The following is an 18,571-nucleotide window of genomic DNA, read 5'->3' on the forward strand; positions in this document are numbered from 1 at the left end:
GTGTTTGTAATTTCCGCTCACGCTAGCCTCTATAGTGCAGGTTAACGTTGGCACTTCGCCGTCAGCTATGAAAAACGTAAAACTAAAATTGACTAAGTCGTTACTGCTAATGACGCTGCAAATAAAATCGCAAAGAAAAATGAATTCTCACCTGCGTGTTAGTACGTTAATAGAACGGGTAAATGAGCTAGTACACTAGAGTGACACGACACTGACCCAAGCCCGACGAAGACACGAGGCAGACGCACACCATCGGCCGACGAGTCACCCGTCGACGAAGTTGCCATAACCCCCGGTTACACTAGACCGATGATGACGAAGACGCCTTTAAAGACAGCATGTCGTCATAGTGGGCCAGGCAGCGGCACTCAGGGCGAAATGCTCACCAAACCATTCGTCTTTGTGGTGCAGGTTGTGGCGACCATCTTCGGAACGGAAGCTGCTGAATATAAATCCGTTTTGACAGACCCATCACATGGCTGGAAGGAGCTTCACGGCATCGAGATTCCGCTGCGTGGTCACCGTTGTCTTATCGAAGAAGCCGCCCTTTCCTTAGTCCCGACTCCGACGCATGCGCCAACATCGGTGACGTCAGCAACCTCGGACCTTCCAACGGCTATAAGAAGCCACGTACCTCCGTCGAACTTCAGTGGGCCAGGCAGCGGCACTCAGGGCGAAATGCTCACCAAACCATTCGTCTTTGTGGTGCAGGTTGTGGCGACCATCTTCGGAACGGAAGCTGCTGAATATAAATCCGTTTTGACAGACCCATCACATGGCTGGAAGGAGCTTCACGGCATCGAGATTCCGCTGCGTGGTCACCGTTGTCTTATCGAAGAAGCCGCCCTTTCCTTAGTCCCGACTCCGACGCATGCGCCAACATCGGTGACGTCAGCAACCTCGGACCTTCCAACGGCTATAAGAAGCCACGTACCTCCGTCGAACTTCAGTGGGCCAGGCAGCGGCACTCAGGGCGAAATGCTCACCAAACCATTCGTCTTTGTGGTGCAGGTTGTGGCGACCATCTTCGGAACGGAAGCTGCTGAATATAAATCCGTTTTGACAGACCCATCACATGGCTGGAAGGAGCTTCACGGCATCGAGATTCCGCTGCGTGGTCACCGTTGTCTTATCGAAGAAGCCGCCCTTTCCTTAGTCCCGACTCCGACGCATGCGCCAACATCGGTGACGTCAGCAACCTCGGACCTTCCAACGGCTATAAGAAGCCACGTACCTCCGTCGAACTTCAGTGGGCCAGGCAGCGGCACTCAGGGCGAAATGCTCACCAAACCATTCGTCTTTGTGGTGCAGGTTAGTTCCTACTTGCCTACGCCATGTTACCGCAGTGAAAACCGCTTTTTAGTGTTGCTGCCACGCCCACTTGGTAGCTTTTTTTCATGCATTTGTGCTTTTGGCGTGGATTTGTTAGTTTGCGGGGATATTGAAGCAAACCCAGGCCCTTCAGATAAAGAAATACTGCAGCAGCTTCTTTCAGGACAAAAACACATCACTGATATGATGAACAGTGTCTTATCAAAACAAGAAAAAATCGAAAAAGAAGTTGCTAGCTTGACTGAAAGGATGAGTTCCGTCGAAATACAGACAAAACCTTTGATTGAACTGAAAACAGATGTAAACGACTTAAAGCAAAGAGCAACACAGCTTGAGAAAGACTTTGAATTCGCGGTCAAAAAAATTGACGAGTTAGAGAACAGAAGTCGACGAAATAACTTGACTGTTTTTGGCCTGGGGGAAGAAGCTAATGAAACGACTGCTGACCTTACTGAAACAATAAAAAAGGACTTGTTTGAGGGAAAGCTGGGAGTGAATGTCAGGGGCATAGAAAGATGTCACAGATTGGGAAAAAAGAATGGCAAAAAACGCCCAGTAATTATAAAAATACTCGATTACCGAGACAAGGTAGCTATTCTGCAGAGGTGTTCCAAGCTGAAGGGCACCGAGCTGTCGATTAGTGAAGACTTTTCCGCTCGTGTACGTGATATCAGAAAAAAGTTGTGGCAAAGTTCGTCGCGCGAGCGTGCAAGTGGATCTAAAGTGAAGTTAGTTTTTGACAAAATAAGCATTGATGGAAAGTTTTTTTGCTGGGATGATAATAAGAATACAAGATATAAGTTATCTAACCAAATTAAGGTTCGGGGAAACTAGATGAACGATGCTTAGTGGTGTTAAATGTAAATTGCCGCAGTATTGTTAATAAGGCTGAGAAGTTGGAAGGCATGCTTTTAGCACATGACCCAGATATTGTATTACTAACTGAGACATGGCTACGAGATGATGTTTTTGATAGTGAGTTTGTGCCGAAAAATTACAGAGTGTTCCGTAAGGATCGAAATGGGAGGGGAGGGGGCGTTGCTATTCTTTTTAGGAATAATACACGTGTCGTAAAAATGCCAGACGTTCAAGACATAGAAAGCATCTTCTGTAAAGTGTATATTGGCAATATTAAATATCTTCTTGGTGTCGTTTACAGGCCACCAAATGCTTCCCTTGATGTTATCGCAAAGCTTAAGGATTACCTTCATTGTCACGTAAAAACCGAAGATAAATTAATCATAGCGGGAGATTTTAATATGCCAAATATGAATTGGGAAACGTTTATATCAGACCCATGTCAAGCTGCGGATACTCAAATATCCGATATCATGTTTCAATATGATTTGACGCAAATAGTCACCGACCCTACCAGAATAGATCAGGGGACGAAATCTATCCTAGATATATATCTTGTAAGTGGCAATATAAAAGAAAGCATGTTGTGCAGCGTCACAAATGGCATATCGGATCACAAGGCTGTGGTACTAAAGCTAAAGGGAGTTGAACTTAGTCAGCAGAGGATGGTGAAGAAATTTCCCAATTTTTCAAAAGCAGATGATGAATCTATAATTGATGTTCTGGCCTTTGAATATGATCATTTCAATGTAAGTAATCGTAGCGTTGAAGATCTGTGGCTTTGCTTTAAGAGAATGATTGAAGATTGTGTGCAGCGTTTTATCCCTTTAATTACAAAGAAAGTAGAGAATCACAATCCCTGGATAACAAGAGAGACGTTACAGCTGAAGCGAAAGTTGAAACGGTTAAAAAAAAGGTCGAACAAGGCTAACAGTCCTAATTTAAAAACAACTATTTGCAATATACGTGAAGAAATTAAAGAAAAATCTTTTCGTGACAAAGAAAAGTATTTTAACGAAAAATTGCCGTCATTTATTAAAACGTGTCCAAGAAAATTTTGGAAAGAGGTCACTCCGGGCACGTGCTCTACCGATGTATTTCTTTTAGATGGAAAATTAGAGAGTGATGAAAAAGCTGTCTGTACGGCCTTTAATAACTATTTCAACAGCGTCTATACAAAAGATAATAATAATCTCCCACCTTTCGATGCGAACCTACCACCAATATCAGATGTCACTATTTCTGAAGAGGGTATCTTTAATTTATTGCTAAATCTGGATGTTAAGAAATCTGTTGGACCAGATGAGATACCGAATGCCTTCTTAAAACGGTACGCAGAGTGGTGCGCGAAATATTTGTGTGTGTTATATACTAGGTCTTTGAACGAAGGTGTACTCCCTGAGGACTGGAAGATTGCCCGAATTAAGCCTCTACACAAAGCAGGTGATAAAACTCAAATAAAAAATTATCGACCAGTTTCGTTAACCTCTACAGCTTGTAAAATTCTCGAGCACATAATTCACAAACAGATTGTTACATTTCTTGATGAACACAAAGTACTAACAAAAGCGCAGCATGGATTTAGACGTGGATGTTCTACCACTACACAGCTGGTTGAAACCATCCATGATTTTGCTACCGCACTAAATGAAGGTGAACAGCTAGATGCCATTTTTATGGACTTCCAAAAGGCCTTTGATAAAGTTTCACATAAAAAATTACTTCATAAATTACAATATATCTTGAAAAATCCGAAACTTATAGCATGGATACGAGCGTATCTTGAAAACAGGCAACAATTTGTTTCATTTAATGACAGTTGTTCCAGCAAACTACCTGTGGATTCCGGCGTACCTCAGGGCTCGGTCCTCGGACCTCTTTTTTTTCTATTATATATAAATGATATAATGAATGACCTTTCTGTAAGTGTAAAGCTTTATGCTGATGATTGTGTATTATACACGAAGGTATCAACTGCTGGAGATCAGATAAGGCTCAATAATCAATTCAACAAGGTCGTCTCTTGGTGCCAGGAATGGCAAATGTCAATTAATTACAACAAAACTGTTTATATGAAAATAACACTAAAGAAAAATCCTTTATGTTATCAGTACGGCACAAATAGCGTCAATCTTACAGAAGTTGTAGAATACAAGTACCTTGGAGTATGGATAACTAATGATCTAAACTGGAACAAACACGTCGATATAACTACAGGTAAATGTCTACGGAAACTTTTTTTTCTAAAGCGATCCTTAAAATATTCTACCCCGTCTGTACGCATGTTGGCATATAAAACACTCATTCGTCCAATGTTGGAATATGCTGTAATAATATGGGATCCATTCACTAAACGTAACATTAATCAATTAGAAAAAGTGCAGAACAAGGGCTTACGTTTTATTTATAACTCCTACGGTAGAACATCCGTATCTGAATTATTGGTAAAAAGCGGTCTGCAACCCGTTGTGGACAGAAACCGCACTTGCCGGCTTAAGTTTTTCTATCAATTAATAAATGGTCATTTAAATGTTGACAATGCAGGCATTCTTCGGTATTCTTCCGGTTACGCAACTCGCAAGCGACATAGTAAAACGATAACTCCTTTACCTTCACGGATTAACTGCCACAAGTATTCGTTCTTCCCTAGAACTATTAATGACTGGAATAGCCTGACAAATGATGTCGTTTTACAGAAGAAACTGTCATTGTTTGAAAACAGCATCGCCTAAACCATCACTACACATTGCATTGTATTATTTGTTTTATTGTAATTATTGTGTTAGTCTATAACCTGTATTCTACGTGTTACGTTATTATGTGTTATGTTACTCGAAAAATTTGTTGAAATAAGCGTTTGTGAACCTTCGCCTTGTATATTCAAATCGTACGATTTATTGTGTTTTCATTATTTTTTTGTATGTACCGATTCTCGAACATTTTTTTTTCCCACCCTGCCATGATCTTTCAGCTGAAGGATCGCAGTATTTATAAATAAATAAATAAAAAAAAATAAATAAATAAATAGTGTAACATGATGGCAGACTGAACACACACACACACACACACACACACACACACACACACACACACACACACACACACACACACACACACACACACACACACACACACACACACACACACACACACACACACACACACACACACACACACACACACACACACACACACACACACACACACACACACACACACACACACACACACACACACACACACACACACACACACACACACAAATAAACGCATCCGCAGATTTTTCGTCAGCGTGTTTTCGAGAGATCTGCGGCTGAGTGAAAATTTTACCACGTGTCTTTGCTTCAGACGACCACGATGGGGGCAATATTGGGAGAGATAACAATGCCCCCTTCGAGGCTTCCACAGTGCTAGAATGGGCATCTTGCACACCCCACGGAAGTCTTTTCTTCGCTTCCCTCTAGTGGTAATTATAAGCTTGGCCTCTTGATTTTACAAGCTTTTGACGAGGCGACAAGCAGACACATAGGTTTCTACATGAGTTACGACCACATCAAGAGTTGCTGCTTTAGATCTGGCTTCTACATCAGTTTGGCCAAGTACATTACTTACTGCACGCCATGTCATCGCTCAAAACGTACCACATCTTTTCGCGCTGAGCCCATGCAACTTATGCCATGCCCGTCTACTTCATTTGAATTTGTGGGAATCAACTTATATGGAGTCCTTGTGCTTCCGCTCGCCGGACACAATTGAATTGTTACTGTCGTACACTACATAACTCACTACGCAAAGACGGCAGCTCCTCTATTTGGTTGTACAGCTGAAGTCACCGGTATTGCCTTGTGTGTCAATACATTGACCAACGGTTCTCCTCGTCTTCTTGGTGACCATGGCAAGACGTTGTTCATGTCCTTGCTGAAGTCATCCAGGCCTCGAACACCATTCATAAGATCACATCAGAGTCTCATCCGCCAACAAATGGTCCTACAGAACATCTTCACAGCGATCTTTGCCCGACATGATCTCCATGTATGTCCAACCAGATCACAAAAGCTGAGACAATATGCTTCATTTCGTCATGTTCACATTTGAGACTGCCATGCAGCAAACGACTGATTACAGCCTACTTTTTCTCGTGTATGGCCATGCACCGACTTTCGTTCTGGGTTCTACCTTTTGTCGACATTCTCGCTCTCACCTTCGTCTCTCCCAAAAAAGTTCGCTCCTCGCGTAACCACTGCCATGCAGTTGTTCACACCAATACTGCTACTATTCAACAGAAGAGGAAAGTTGGTTTCCATGCAAAACGACGAGCTGTTGCGTTCCGCACTGGTGACAAAGAGCTCCTGTGCCCAACTGTTCATATACACCTGCGCTCCATGAAAAGCTTCTTCATAAATATATAGGCTCATTCACCGTGCTCGAAAAGACATCTGGCGGGAATCATCGCGTTGTTGCGTCCCCGCAGCACCCAATTCAGTTATGTCTCTCGAGTGACACCACATTTGCAACTCAAATGAGCATGAGAGGGTGTTACGCAGTCGCAACGTGGCGGATTCTCGGAGGTCACCACGTCTGCTGTCGCTAACACAAGCATTCAGTTTTCTGCAGTGTGATTGCAGGTCGCACTGCTTTTTAGACGAAGAGCGGGTTGTTGACGCGGAGCATCTTATTTTAGTCGACACCAGTGGTCCCGCAAGCGCGAGCGGCGTTCTTGAAGTGGTCGCATTGTGTGTGTAATGCACATGGCGCACCGCGTCTCAGCGAAATTTGTGTACATACTTCTAGCGCCACAGCGACATGTAGTCACTGAAAACAATGGCCATTTATATGTTCAATTTAACAAGTCAACACTTGTGCCTCACCTGGAAAAAAGAAATCTGCTTGGCCGTTCATTTTTTCTTCACGGGCGGCACCATCCTGTCGTGCTCCTACCGCATACATGGGTTGCTGGTGACGTCATTACCAGCTAGAAAAGTGAGTGACCGAGTCAGGCTGCGCGTGCAGCATACCGCCGGTTGGGAGCTTGTCGGCGTCATTCCTGTGATATGGCGAAAGGAAACGTGCACGCGCTGTGCCCGTCGTACTTTGAAGCGCTTGCGGGACCGACTTGTGTTCGTTACCGAGCGAGAATTGAAATGTGCGATGGCATATCGACCCGCGCGCATAGGTAATGATGCTACACCAATTTGCTGCCTTCTGTGAGATACAGGGACTTCGTCAACTAGTGGTGCTTTCGACAAGTCACGCCTCACATACGAAGGCCTGCAAGTCGCTAGATGGCCACAACTACTTCACCAAGCAGGGAATGAGTGTAAAGCATACCAGCATAGCAGCTTTCATCACGGCGTGTCGTCGTTCTAATCGAGGATAGTTACGACGCTCTTTCCCGGTTGAAGTAAAATATCGGCTTCGACGGGATATCGTGGTGAGGAAGATTTCGGTGTTGTTTGGGAGGCGCTAATGCCCCTTTTGCACGCTTCTACCTACGCGCATTTTCAGACATAACCGCAGTTGTGCTCGTTTCAGCAGTGTTGTTAAGCTTGGTTCATTTTCCTCTCGTGAGCTACGGTTTCGTGGGATCGACTGTTGATGGTTCAAAACACTCTGGTTCTGCATCTACGGCACGCAGTTCGAGCGATGTTCCCGATTTTGTGGACGGCATTCCCGCTTCAGCGGCATCCAGTGTGTTCGTCTGCTGCTATTAGAGTGGTGAAATCACGCTGATGATGTGGCAGTTGTCTGGTCATAACGGCCAGAGCCTAGCAACTAGTGGGCTCGGTGCTCAGTCACAGTTTGCGTGGCCTATTAAATTTGTGAGTTGAAAGAAGACACGTTCACACATGTTTCATTGTTAACCTAATTTAACAACACGAGACGTGGCCATTCAAGTGGAAAGGCTCGGTTGTACGTGGCCGTGAATATACGTGGCAATCCGGAGAAAGCGACGCGATTACGTAAGTAAACATGGCAAACGTGGACATAACTCAAAAGTACCCCTACCTGTGATGAAGTGATGACTTCAGTCACGGATGGGGGTTTGACATCCCAAAACCCTTATATGATTATGACAGACGCCGTATTCAGGGCTCTGGCAATTTCGAACGTCTAAGAACACACGAACTATTTTCGCCTCCCCAGAAAATGTAGCCACCGCGGCCGGGATTTGAGTTCGCGACCTGCAGATCAGCAGCCGAGTGCATTAGCCACTACACCACCGTGGCGGGTATTCTGCATCTAAAACGGCACAAATAGCGATGGGGAAGCCGCTAGCGTGACCGACGACCAGATTTCGCCGCTGCAAAGCCCCCGGCAACGCTTACAGGCAGCTGCTTATGTTAACAACCTGGTGGTCCTCGGTCCTCTCGTTCCCGGATGTGACGTACATGCAACCCATGCATACAACTGGCGCTTAAACTGTTTGGACCTCAGCACGCAGCTTCCCTATATTGCCGCTAGGTGCCGCACTATTGCTGGAGTCACGAATATACGGCACCCCCAACCTTACTAAGGGGCTGCCCGCTTTTGCGAAGGGGGAAAATAGTGTTAGCACTGACTACCATTTTCATCTGTATATTCAAACCATGGTAATCATCATCATCGTTAGTGTGGCGCGTGTTGGGCCACTCTGGCCTTGTGTGACTGCATTAAATTATTACCTCACCAATTGCTGTACCACACGTCGTCTTATTATATATATATATATATATATATATATATATATATATATATATATATATATATATATATATTCCTGCTCACGGCTGGTTATTTCTTCACCCACTTTTATTTCTTCCTATTTACATTCCATTGGTTCTAATTGTACATTCCTTGCCATTACTGTCTGTTAGATGTCATTAATATTGTGTCAAAACACTGAAAAATGAGCCCTTAAGTATACACTTCTTTCCCTTATATATATATATATATATATATATATATATATATATATATATATATTGTAGTGAAGAAGAGGGGCTTCAGCGGCACTTTTCGGTGCCTCAGGGGCATCGCCATCAGCATAATCTCGTGCTTGCTGCGCTTGGCCAGACGGTGCTGTCTGCTTCGCCTTCTGCGTTTTGCTCTGCGAATAAACCCCGTTACAAGTGGTGGACTCTGCTGGCTTTCGATCACCCTGGATTCTAAATCACATTTTACCATCCATTATGCCTACCGACGCAAGCGCCACTCCAACTCCTCCACCGTCACCGCCTACTGTTCTCTGCGCCGGTTCTCTGCGTCTGCGAGATCCCCCTGTTTTCTCAGGCACAAAAGACAAGGACGTTGACGACTGGATTTCTATTTACGAGCCAGTGAGTATTCACAACAAATGGGATGACGCCGCCAAGTTGGCCTACGTCTCCTTCTACTTGGTAGACGTGGCCAAGCTGTGGTTTATAAACCACGAAGCGGAACTCCCTACATGGTCGGTCTTCAAAACGAGCCTCACACAAATTTTCGGACGGCCTGAGGTACGCAAACGCCGTGCCGAACAACGCTTGCATACTCGGTCCCAGCAGCTTGGTGAGAATTTCACAAGCTATATTGAGGACGTTCAGGGCCTTTGCAAGCGAGTCAACGAGCCGATGTCCGAAGAGCTTAAGATCAAGCAAATCATGAAGGGCATTGAGGACGCCGTTTTCCATATGTTGCGTTCTAAGAGTCCTCGCACTGTCCTAGAACTGACCGAGTTATGCCAGAGTTTCGACGAGTTGCGCAGGCAACGTCTTTCCACACTACGTCCCTCGGTGCTCGACGACTCTTTGTCCAGCCTGTCCACCCTTGGCATAGGAGAAGACCACACCCCTCTTCTCTGCAAGATACAAGCGTTCATCCGCGCTGAAGTTGCTCGTCAGCTCTCTTTGTTGTCCTGCGTACCCGATCAACCACGCAGATTGACGTCTAAGCTCCGCGACTTCATTCAAGACCAGGTCGCACAAGTTTCTCCGCCCGTGAACCGCCGCCAGTCGCCGCACCTCTCACATACGCCGACGTCGTTGCTCGACCTCGACAGCCTGCGTTCCAGCCAGCACCTATGTATTCGCCGCCGCCCTTTTCGCCGCCGACCTATTCACTGCCGCCTATGCCGATACCACCTCGGCCGCAGTTTTCTGCCCCCCCCCCCCCAGCCGCAAGTCGGAGTCTACTCCGACCAATGGCTGACCTACGACAACCGTCCGATATGTTTTGCTAGTGGTGGTGTTGGCCACGTGGCACGTTATTGTCGACGTCGCCAGGCTGCTCAGAACATTCGACGAATGCCCTCTTTCAACCCGCAGTTTTCTTCTACGCCTTCAAGGCCTCCTTCCTCTTCGTTTCCTTCTGATCGTCCACATGGCCCCACACGGCCCCGCCCGCTGCTCCCCATCTCCGCGTCGACGTTCGCTTTCCCCTATGCGTCGCCGTTCCGGACCCACCGACCAGAAAAACTAACGGCCGCAGTTTTCGAGGCACGAACTGCGTCCGCGTCGCCATGCACAAGTCCTCGCCCATGTCCAGCTAACGTCATTGAAGTGTCAGTCGATGGTATCGTCGTCATGATGCTTGTCGACACTGGAGCCACTTTATCCGTCCTTTCCATCAACCTGTGCCGCAAACTCCGCAAAGTTCTGACGCCATTATCCGGCCTCTCTCTTAGAACGGCTAACGCACAAAGTGTAACACCTCTCGCAGCCTGTACCACACGAGTCGTCATCGATGGGATTGTGTATATCGTTGAATTCGTAGTGCTGACCTCGTGTTCCCATGACATGATACTCGGCTGGGACTTCCTTGCGAATAATAATGCCGTCATTGACTGCTGTCGCGCTGAACTTGAGCTATCTGCACTTCATGATGTTGACGCTGTCGAAGCCTCCCTGCCGTGTTATAAACTGACTATTTCCGACGACACCACCGTACCCCTGCGCTCTTCTCTGCTGGTGACTGTGTGACGCCATTTCCGACGGTGATGTTCTATTTAGGTCTTCTCTTTGTTCATTCAACGCAAATGTTCTCCACTGCCCATTGCTCTCCTTACTCTTCACCATGGCGTGACGAAGACGCTCGTGTACAATACACTAGAAAGGCCGTTACCTTTATTCTATGGTGAATGTCTCGATCACGTGCATCCGATCGACGCCGGTCAAGTTTTTGACGCTTCATCTAGTTTACTTTCTACGGACCTCAGCGCACTAATTTCTGACTCTGTCATTGACGAGTCACACCTTGACGCTTTCCACCGCTCCATCGATGTCGCAACGTCTTCGTCAGAACCAAGCCAGATGGTGAACCTGCTGCAAAAGTTTCGTACTTCTTTGACAGCCACGGACCACCACGCCCTTTGTTGGCTATCCACACTTAAAGACCCTTCTGGACGACTTGCTCGGTGGGCGCTCAAACTTCAGGAATATGACATCCGCGTTATTTACAGATCCGGTCGTAAGCACACGGACGCCGACGCCCATATCGGATGAAGGTGCTTGTCTCTCTTCCCTCGAGCCTTCACTTGCGTCATCCCCCTTGCGCAACATGACGGTAGAACAACGAAATGATTCCTGGATCAGTGGCCTCATAAGCATTCTTTCTGATCCTCTCACTTCTTCGCCATCTCCACTCTCCGCCGCCAGGCTAGCAACTTGTACCTGAGGGATGATCTTCTTTATCGACTCAACTACCTTTCTGACGGTCGCAAGTGTCTCCTTGTGATACCTCGTCATCTTTGCTATCTGCGAAGCTTTTCACACTGACCCACAGTGTGCACACGCAGGCCTCTTCAAGACATACGCTAGGCTTCGACTCAGATTTTATTGGCGTGGCATGTATAACTACGTGCGGAAATTCATTCGTTCGTGTGCTCAGTGCCAACGACAAAAGTTACCTCCCGGGCAAGTCTACCCGTCACAACCTATTCCTTGTCCTAGTCAACCTTTTGATCGCGTCGGCATTGAAATTTACGGACTACCATCAACTTTAGCTGGTAATCGCTGGATTCTTGTTGCGATAGACCATCTGACACGCTATGCCGAAACAGCCGCGCTGCCGACTGCCACAGTCCGTGAGATTTGAACGTTTCTGTTGCAACGTTTCATTCTGCGTCATGGTGCCCCTCGCGAGCTCTTAAGTGACAGAGGCCGTGCCTTCCTTTCTGACGCCTTCAAGGCATTACTCAACGAATGCTGAATCGTGCACCACACTAGTACAGCGTACCACCCTCAAACGAATGGCATGACGGAGCGCTTCAACCGTACTCTTGGCAATATGCTATCGATGTACGTCGCCTCTGATTATTCAAATTGGGACCAAGTTCTTCCGTTCGTCACCTACGCATTATATTACTGCCGTACTAGCTACTACTGGGTTTTCGCCATACTTTCTTCTGCGCGGACGAGAACCTTCAAATACAGTTGACACTATTCCTTCATATAAACCCTATCAGTCCGAAAATACAACTCTGTCCGAAGCTGCCCGACATGCTGAAGAATGCCGCCAGCTTGCCCGCTCTTTTTCTACCGAGAACTAGTGGCAGCAGCAATCCCGCCAGACCGGGGACCGTTCGGCTCCAAACTTTCCACCTGGTTCATTGGTATGGCTTCGGGCACCTGCTACCGCACCTGGCCACTCCGCAAAACTTATTCCCAAATACATCGGGCCATACCGCGTTGTAGAGCAAACGTCACTCGTCAACTATATTGTGGAGCCCTTCATCCCATTCGTAGACCTACGTTACCGCGGCCGCAACACTGTCCACGTCTCTCGCCTCAAGCCGTATTATGACCCATTAGTCGTTTCTTCTCCCTAATCTGCCAGGATGGCGCCTTTTTCTGCCGAGGGCGATTGTAGTGAAGAAGAGGGGCCTCAGCGGCATTTCTCGGCGCCTCAGGGGTTCGCCATCAGCACAAGCTCGTGCTTACTGCGCTTGGCCGGACGCTGCTGACTGCTTCGCCTTCTCTGCGTTCGACTCTGCGAATAAACCCCTCTTTACTATATATAAATATATAAATATATATATATATATTTATATATATATATATATTTATTTATTTATTTATATAGTAGAGCTTCAAACGCGTTATTCGACGGTCGCAGGCTCAGTTCTTGCTTACGGCAAGTTATCGTTTCACCCACTTTTCTTTCTTCACATTTACATTAAAATTGGTACTGATGATTTCTCTTATCCATTCCTTGGTATTATTGTCTGTTAAATCTCATTAGGATTGTGTCGAAACACGGAAAAACGAGCCCTTAGGTACACACTTCTTTCCATATATATATAAAAGTGCAACATCCACAAGATTTGACCCTAGTCTTCTTCGCCTGTATTTAATCTCCATCAATGCGAGCATCAACTTTGTTTAAAGGGTTGGCTGAGCAACTCTGCCTAACAAATGTCGTCTCGACCCGAATGCTGCTACTGCCTTGCAGAGTCCGGGCGCAGAATCAGTGTGAGTAAATAAATAAATAAGTATTTTGTAAGCGTTGATTAAATTTCAAATAATTCAGAATATATAACATTGACAATGAGACAGGAGATTAGCCCAGTGTTTAATCATTTATTGAAGTTCCTGCGTCACGATGTGCAGATAATGAGTGGTGCTATTTATAAGGGCATTGGTAGTATTGTATAGTGTTGTTTTTTTACGTCTACGTCCATACTTTTTTGACGGATTGATGTAACAGTTTCTGCAACACAATTTACACAACTATTATCAGAAACTTGGCCGCAGTTGTAACATATACAGTTGCGATTGTGAAGAGTTTTGTGACATTATGCCTTAGACAAACATTTCGATACTTCCATCAACAACTTGTTCCTTTTGAAGAACAAAGAAATAGATGTGTTTACAAAAAATCACCACCGGTTACATTGCAGCACGAACGTACTTTACTGTTGTGAGTATTACAGAGAAATAGCAGTTGGTAAAATTTATTCCGGTAATACCCATCGTGGTTCTATATTATAGTTCATTTTCTGATGAAGGCCGAAATGTTGTAGGCCAGTGTGCTCAGATTTGGGTGCACGTTAAAGAACCCCAGGTAGTAGAAATTTCCGGAGCCCTCCACTACGTTGTCTCTCATAATCATATGGTTGTTTTGGGACGTTAAACCCCACAAATCAATCAAATAATATTATAGTTCATTGTGCACCTGCAAGTTTGCGGGGTGTTTCACTGTTTTTCAACGCTTAGACGAAACCTGGCTTAAGAGGTACTACTCGTTACAAAAAAAAAAAAAAAAAAGAATTGCACTTCAGAATCAGTCGCTGTTTTATTAAGTCATTTTTTTGCTTTGAAAATTTGATAATTATCGCTCATATTGCGAAATTGCGGCAAAGAATTCTGTCAGGCTGTAGTAAGCTTTTTTAAATTTTTTTATAAAATTGAGATATTACAGTGTAAGGGTAATACAGGATCTGGTTTGTTAGGTTCGGACCACTAGCTCTCCGCATTTTCACTAGTGAAACGTCGTAATTGGACGCTTATGCACGTTCGCCTTTGAGGAGGAAACACTATGAACATTGAAGTTTTATCCAACCACTCTTGTGAAAAGTAACCACGTTCAGTTATACGAAATTTCAGGGAGCACTGTTTAATGTATGTTGCTTGCATTTATGAAAGCTATGGTAGCATGCGAGATGCTTTGTTTATCCGCAACATTGATATTCATTGATTGATATGTGGGGTTAACGTCCAAAACCACCATATGATTGAGAGACGCCGTTGTGGAGGACTCCGAAAGTTTCGACCACCTGGGGTTCTTTCACGTGCACCCAAATCTGAGCACACGGGCCTACAGCATTTTCGCTTCCATCAAAAATTCAACCGCCGCAGCCGGGATTCAATTCCGCGACTTGTGGTTGAGCAGTCGAGTGTCTTAGCCTCTATAGACCACCGCGGCGGGTCTTTATTCGCAACGTTATCTGGGGCTGCACTATTTCACGAGGTCAAAGGCTTGGCTAATGGGACACCATGAATACCTGTTCTGTGCGCTATAGACCACTTGGGTCGTTTTTTTCCCCTAAAATATTGCCGAATAGGTCTTACAATGTCACCGTGGGCAAACGCGATTTGTGGACTTGCGCGGTACCCTGGAAAATAATGTGGGTAAGATAAAAGAGGCGCTTTTGTGCTTGTGTATGCGCCAGGGTCTGATTCATCTATGCAGGATGAAGGTGCGAACTTTATTTCAGCGATAGAAACACTTGAAATGCAAGAACATACGTTTGGAAAGCAATCACGTAGAAATCAATGGTCTAGTGATTACGGTACTCGTCTGCTGATCCGAAGGTCGCTGGTTGGAATCAAAGCCGTGGCGGCTGAATTTTCAAAGGAGGTGGATATGCTTAGTGCCCTTGTAAATATAATTATCGGCACGTTAAAACACTTCAATATACCGCGAATACAGTATTTTTCCATTGCAGCATCTCTAACTACTTTATTGTGTTTTCGAGATAATTTACGCTATTTATCATTTTTTTCTTTCACGTCTCTCTAGCTTTTCTAGGTGTTAGACTGACGTCGCAAGTACGAAATACAGAAGTGACTCCGGTCTTGTGAAAACCAGACCATCATGGAAAAGCGGTATTCAGAGTTCCTGCCTACCATCGCAAGTTTCGATATATTGCTAAGTGAATTGCACGAAGGAACGGACTGGCCGGCATCACTTGGCTCATCTAAACCACCAAGGTCGACACAAGAGGATCGCCAAGAGGCGCAGCTGCACAATGTATCTTCTGTCGAATGTGTACCCCACGAAAGTGGTGGACACTGTGACGTCCACTTGAAGCCAGAAGCATCAAGAAGATTGACTGAGTCACCGGCATTGACTGCACCAGGCTCACTTACCTGGCAAGTCGAACGTGTTATACCAGAAATGCCGTTGGTAGGATATCATCTTGAGGATTCCCGCAGGGATGTTCACTCTACCGAATTTCGTAGCAGCGTGTCTCTGCAAGGAGAATTCGAGTGGGTTGACATGTGGGCGTCTACCTTCGAGGGACACTACGAAATGCAGCAGGTACACCGCAGCGACAAGCCATCTCTGAAGCGTTTGACCCAGGCTTGCAGTCGTTTTCCACGACCTCCAGGGTTTGTACACCAGAGGTATATTTTGGCCGACACCTACCACGATGTCGATCATGATGCGTGTTTCGAAAACCACCGTTATTTTCATGTTTGCCCTTACCACCAAGGTGACTCTCTCAATTGTCCAAGATGTCCAACACCAGTGACGCCTCCTGGTAACTTGAATCATGACAGTCAAGTTCCCGAAGAATACCATGTAAGTTCTTCGAGGTCAGTGGAACACTCAGTGTTTCTTGAAGGAGTTGCACAGAGTGGTGGACAGCCGTTACGTGGTGTGTACATCAGAGGCACGAAGCCGCTTCAGCGCTTCCGAAAAACGACACGGGACAGTGCTTCAAAGACGCACCAACCACAGCAAGGGGACGAACACTGTTCGTTTGACTTCCCTCTGAAATTAGAGGAACGAATATCAACATCAATGCTGGACACAATAAGGGCACAGAACGACCAAGTGGACGAACTACGAGCTGACATCAGAGACATGAGAAGTAGATTGGCAAAATTCGTTGCTACCAGAAAGAAGGCTCAAGAGAAATCGCTAGCATTTATAGCGGCGGCCAAAGGCCGAATGGACGAAGACATTTATTACCCTACTATAAATTTTGCTTTCGTTTTATTGCTGTGAAATCATAGCTCGCCAAAGGACACTCGCACCTGAATGGTCGACATGATGTGTTGAACAAAGCCGCGGGCGCACTTTACCTAAAGCTTTTTCGCTGTCACATTTTTGTTATATTTGAAAGAGTAGAAACAACTGCTTACATTATGAAATGCATTTTTGGCAATAAACCACGTCTGTAAATTGGACTAATGTTTCACTTCACCTAAGTATAAACACTTATTTTATTGGGCAACAGAATAGGTCCACAGAACGTTCATAAACATGGGCTTTATATTGACCAGTGTCGTTCAATCCCGGCCATGGCGTTCGTATTTTGGTAGAAACGAAATGGTAGAGGCCCGTCTGCTGGACCACGTGAGAGCACGTCAAAGGGACACTGAAGAACGAAGCGATTTTTAGCGTAAATTAGTAAAGTTCGATATCAGAATCCCGAAAAGATCTTGCCGCTACACGACGCATGTCTAGGAAGAAAACGCGCGAAAAGAAAGTGTGGGTTGTGACGCCTCCTTGACAACCCTGTGACTTAAGAAACTTTGACGTGACGTAAAAAAACTTTGGCGTGACGTAAGTAACTTTCAAGGCGTTTTCCGGGTCCCACATAGTTCCCAATAGATAAAAATTACATCGTAATCTGTGAGTGCCATAGACGTAGGATGCGAACTTGAAAAAAAAACTGAATCAAGGCAATTTCACGAATATACGAAAAATAATTTTTGAAATTTCTTACGTCAAACGCAGATATTTTGGAGCGAAATTTAAAAAGAAAAAAACCCCATGTTGGGTTTTCTGAAAATGCTGTAGGCCAGCCCAGTGTGCTTACACTTGGGTGCACGTTAAAGAATCCCAGGTGGTAAAAATTAACAGAGCTCTCCACTACGGGTGTTTAAAAGGTTAAGCCCCCATATCAGTCAAGCTTGGTTTTTTCCGCTAATAATGAATTTATGATAGTGAAACGTATGAGTTTAGAGTTCACGGAGTGCAGTTTGTTGAACTTAGCTGAGTCAATGTTCGTTTTTAGTATCCCTTAAGTAATAGCAATGGTTGAAACCAGCGAGTGAACATGCGCTGAAAAGAAAAAAAAACGTGCCGCTGGATGGTAATGTACCTGCGCGTGCACTGCAAATCTACTACAGTTGAAAAACACATAGAAATTGTGGGCGGAGTGAATCATCACGTATGATAAGAAGTGCTGGTGAGTCTGCATTACAAAGTTTACAAAGAAATGATTTCCCTTCCACTGTTCATTATTGTTGCGGTCTGATCCTATTATTTGTCATGATGGTTTCTGTTTTTTCGTTCGTTTCGTTCACCCTTGTTGGCAACACACCAGTGTTAGTCTTCAGCGACTTAAGTTTGACAAGATTGTAAACGCGACAACATGTTTCTTTCGTACGGACCTCACCGCGGCAGATATCTCAAACGTGGGTGATGTTATTTTTACCTAGTAACTGTGAAGCATTTATTTGTGAACTGAGGCCTCTTTGAGCATATACCTATCTGTTTATCTGGCCGCTTACATTTAGGTGGTCTCGTGGCCAACCCCTCAATTTGGCGTGAACAAAAAATAGCATGGGGGAGTAACATGGTTTGACGAATATGGCGCGCTGGTCAAGACATGAGTAATGTCAAAATCCCGTCATGTTCGTCATCAAACACTTCCATCCTGACAGTGACACATACCGACGGGTGTGTA

At 45.2% G+C, this 18,571-nt stretch overlaps 1 protein-coding gene across 1 annotated transcript; it reads left to right on the forward strand.

Annotated features, from left to right (window-relative positions):
• The first annotated feature begins 355 nt into the window (after nt 1-355).
• Nucleotides 356-17,063, forward strand: LOC142768911 (uncharacterized). The gene is made up of 2 exons (XM_075871454.1): nt 356-1,311; nt 15,667-17,063. Exons 1-2 carry the CDS (start codon nt 379-381, stop codon nt 15,673-15,675), a joined length of 942 nt encoding a protein of 313 aa, XP_075727569.1. The 5' UTR covers nt 356-378; the 3' UTR covers nt 15,676-17,063.
• Nucleotides 17,064-18,571: the final 1,508 nt, after the last annotated feature.

Source organism: Rhipicephalus microplus, chromosome 8, assembly GCF_043290135.1.
Source record: "Rhipicephalus microplus isolate Deutch F79 chromosome 8, USDA_Rmic, whole genome shotgun sequence".
Classification (NCBI taxonomy): Eukaryota; Metazoa; Arthropoda; class Arachnida; order Ixodida; family Ixodidae; genus Rhipicephalus; species Rhipicephalus microplus.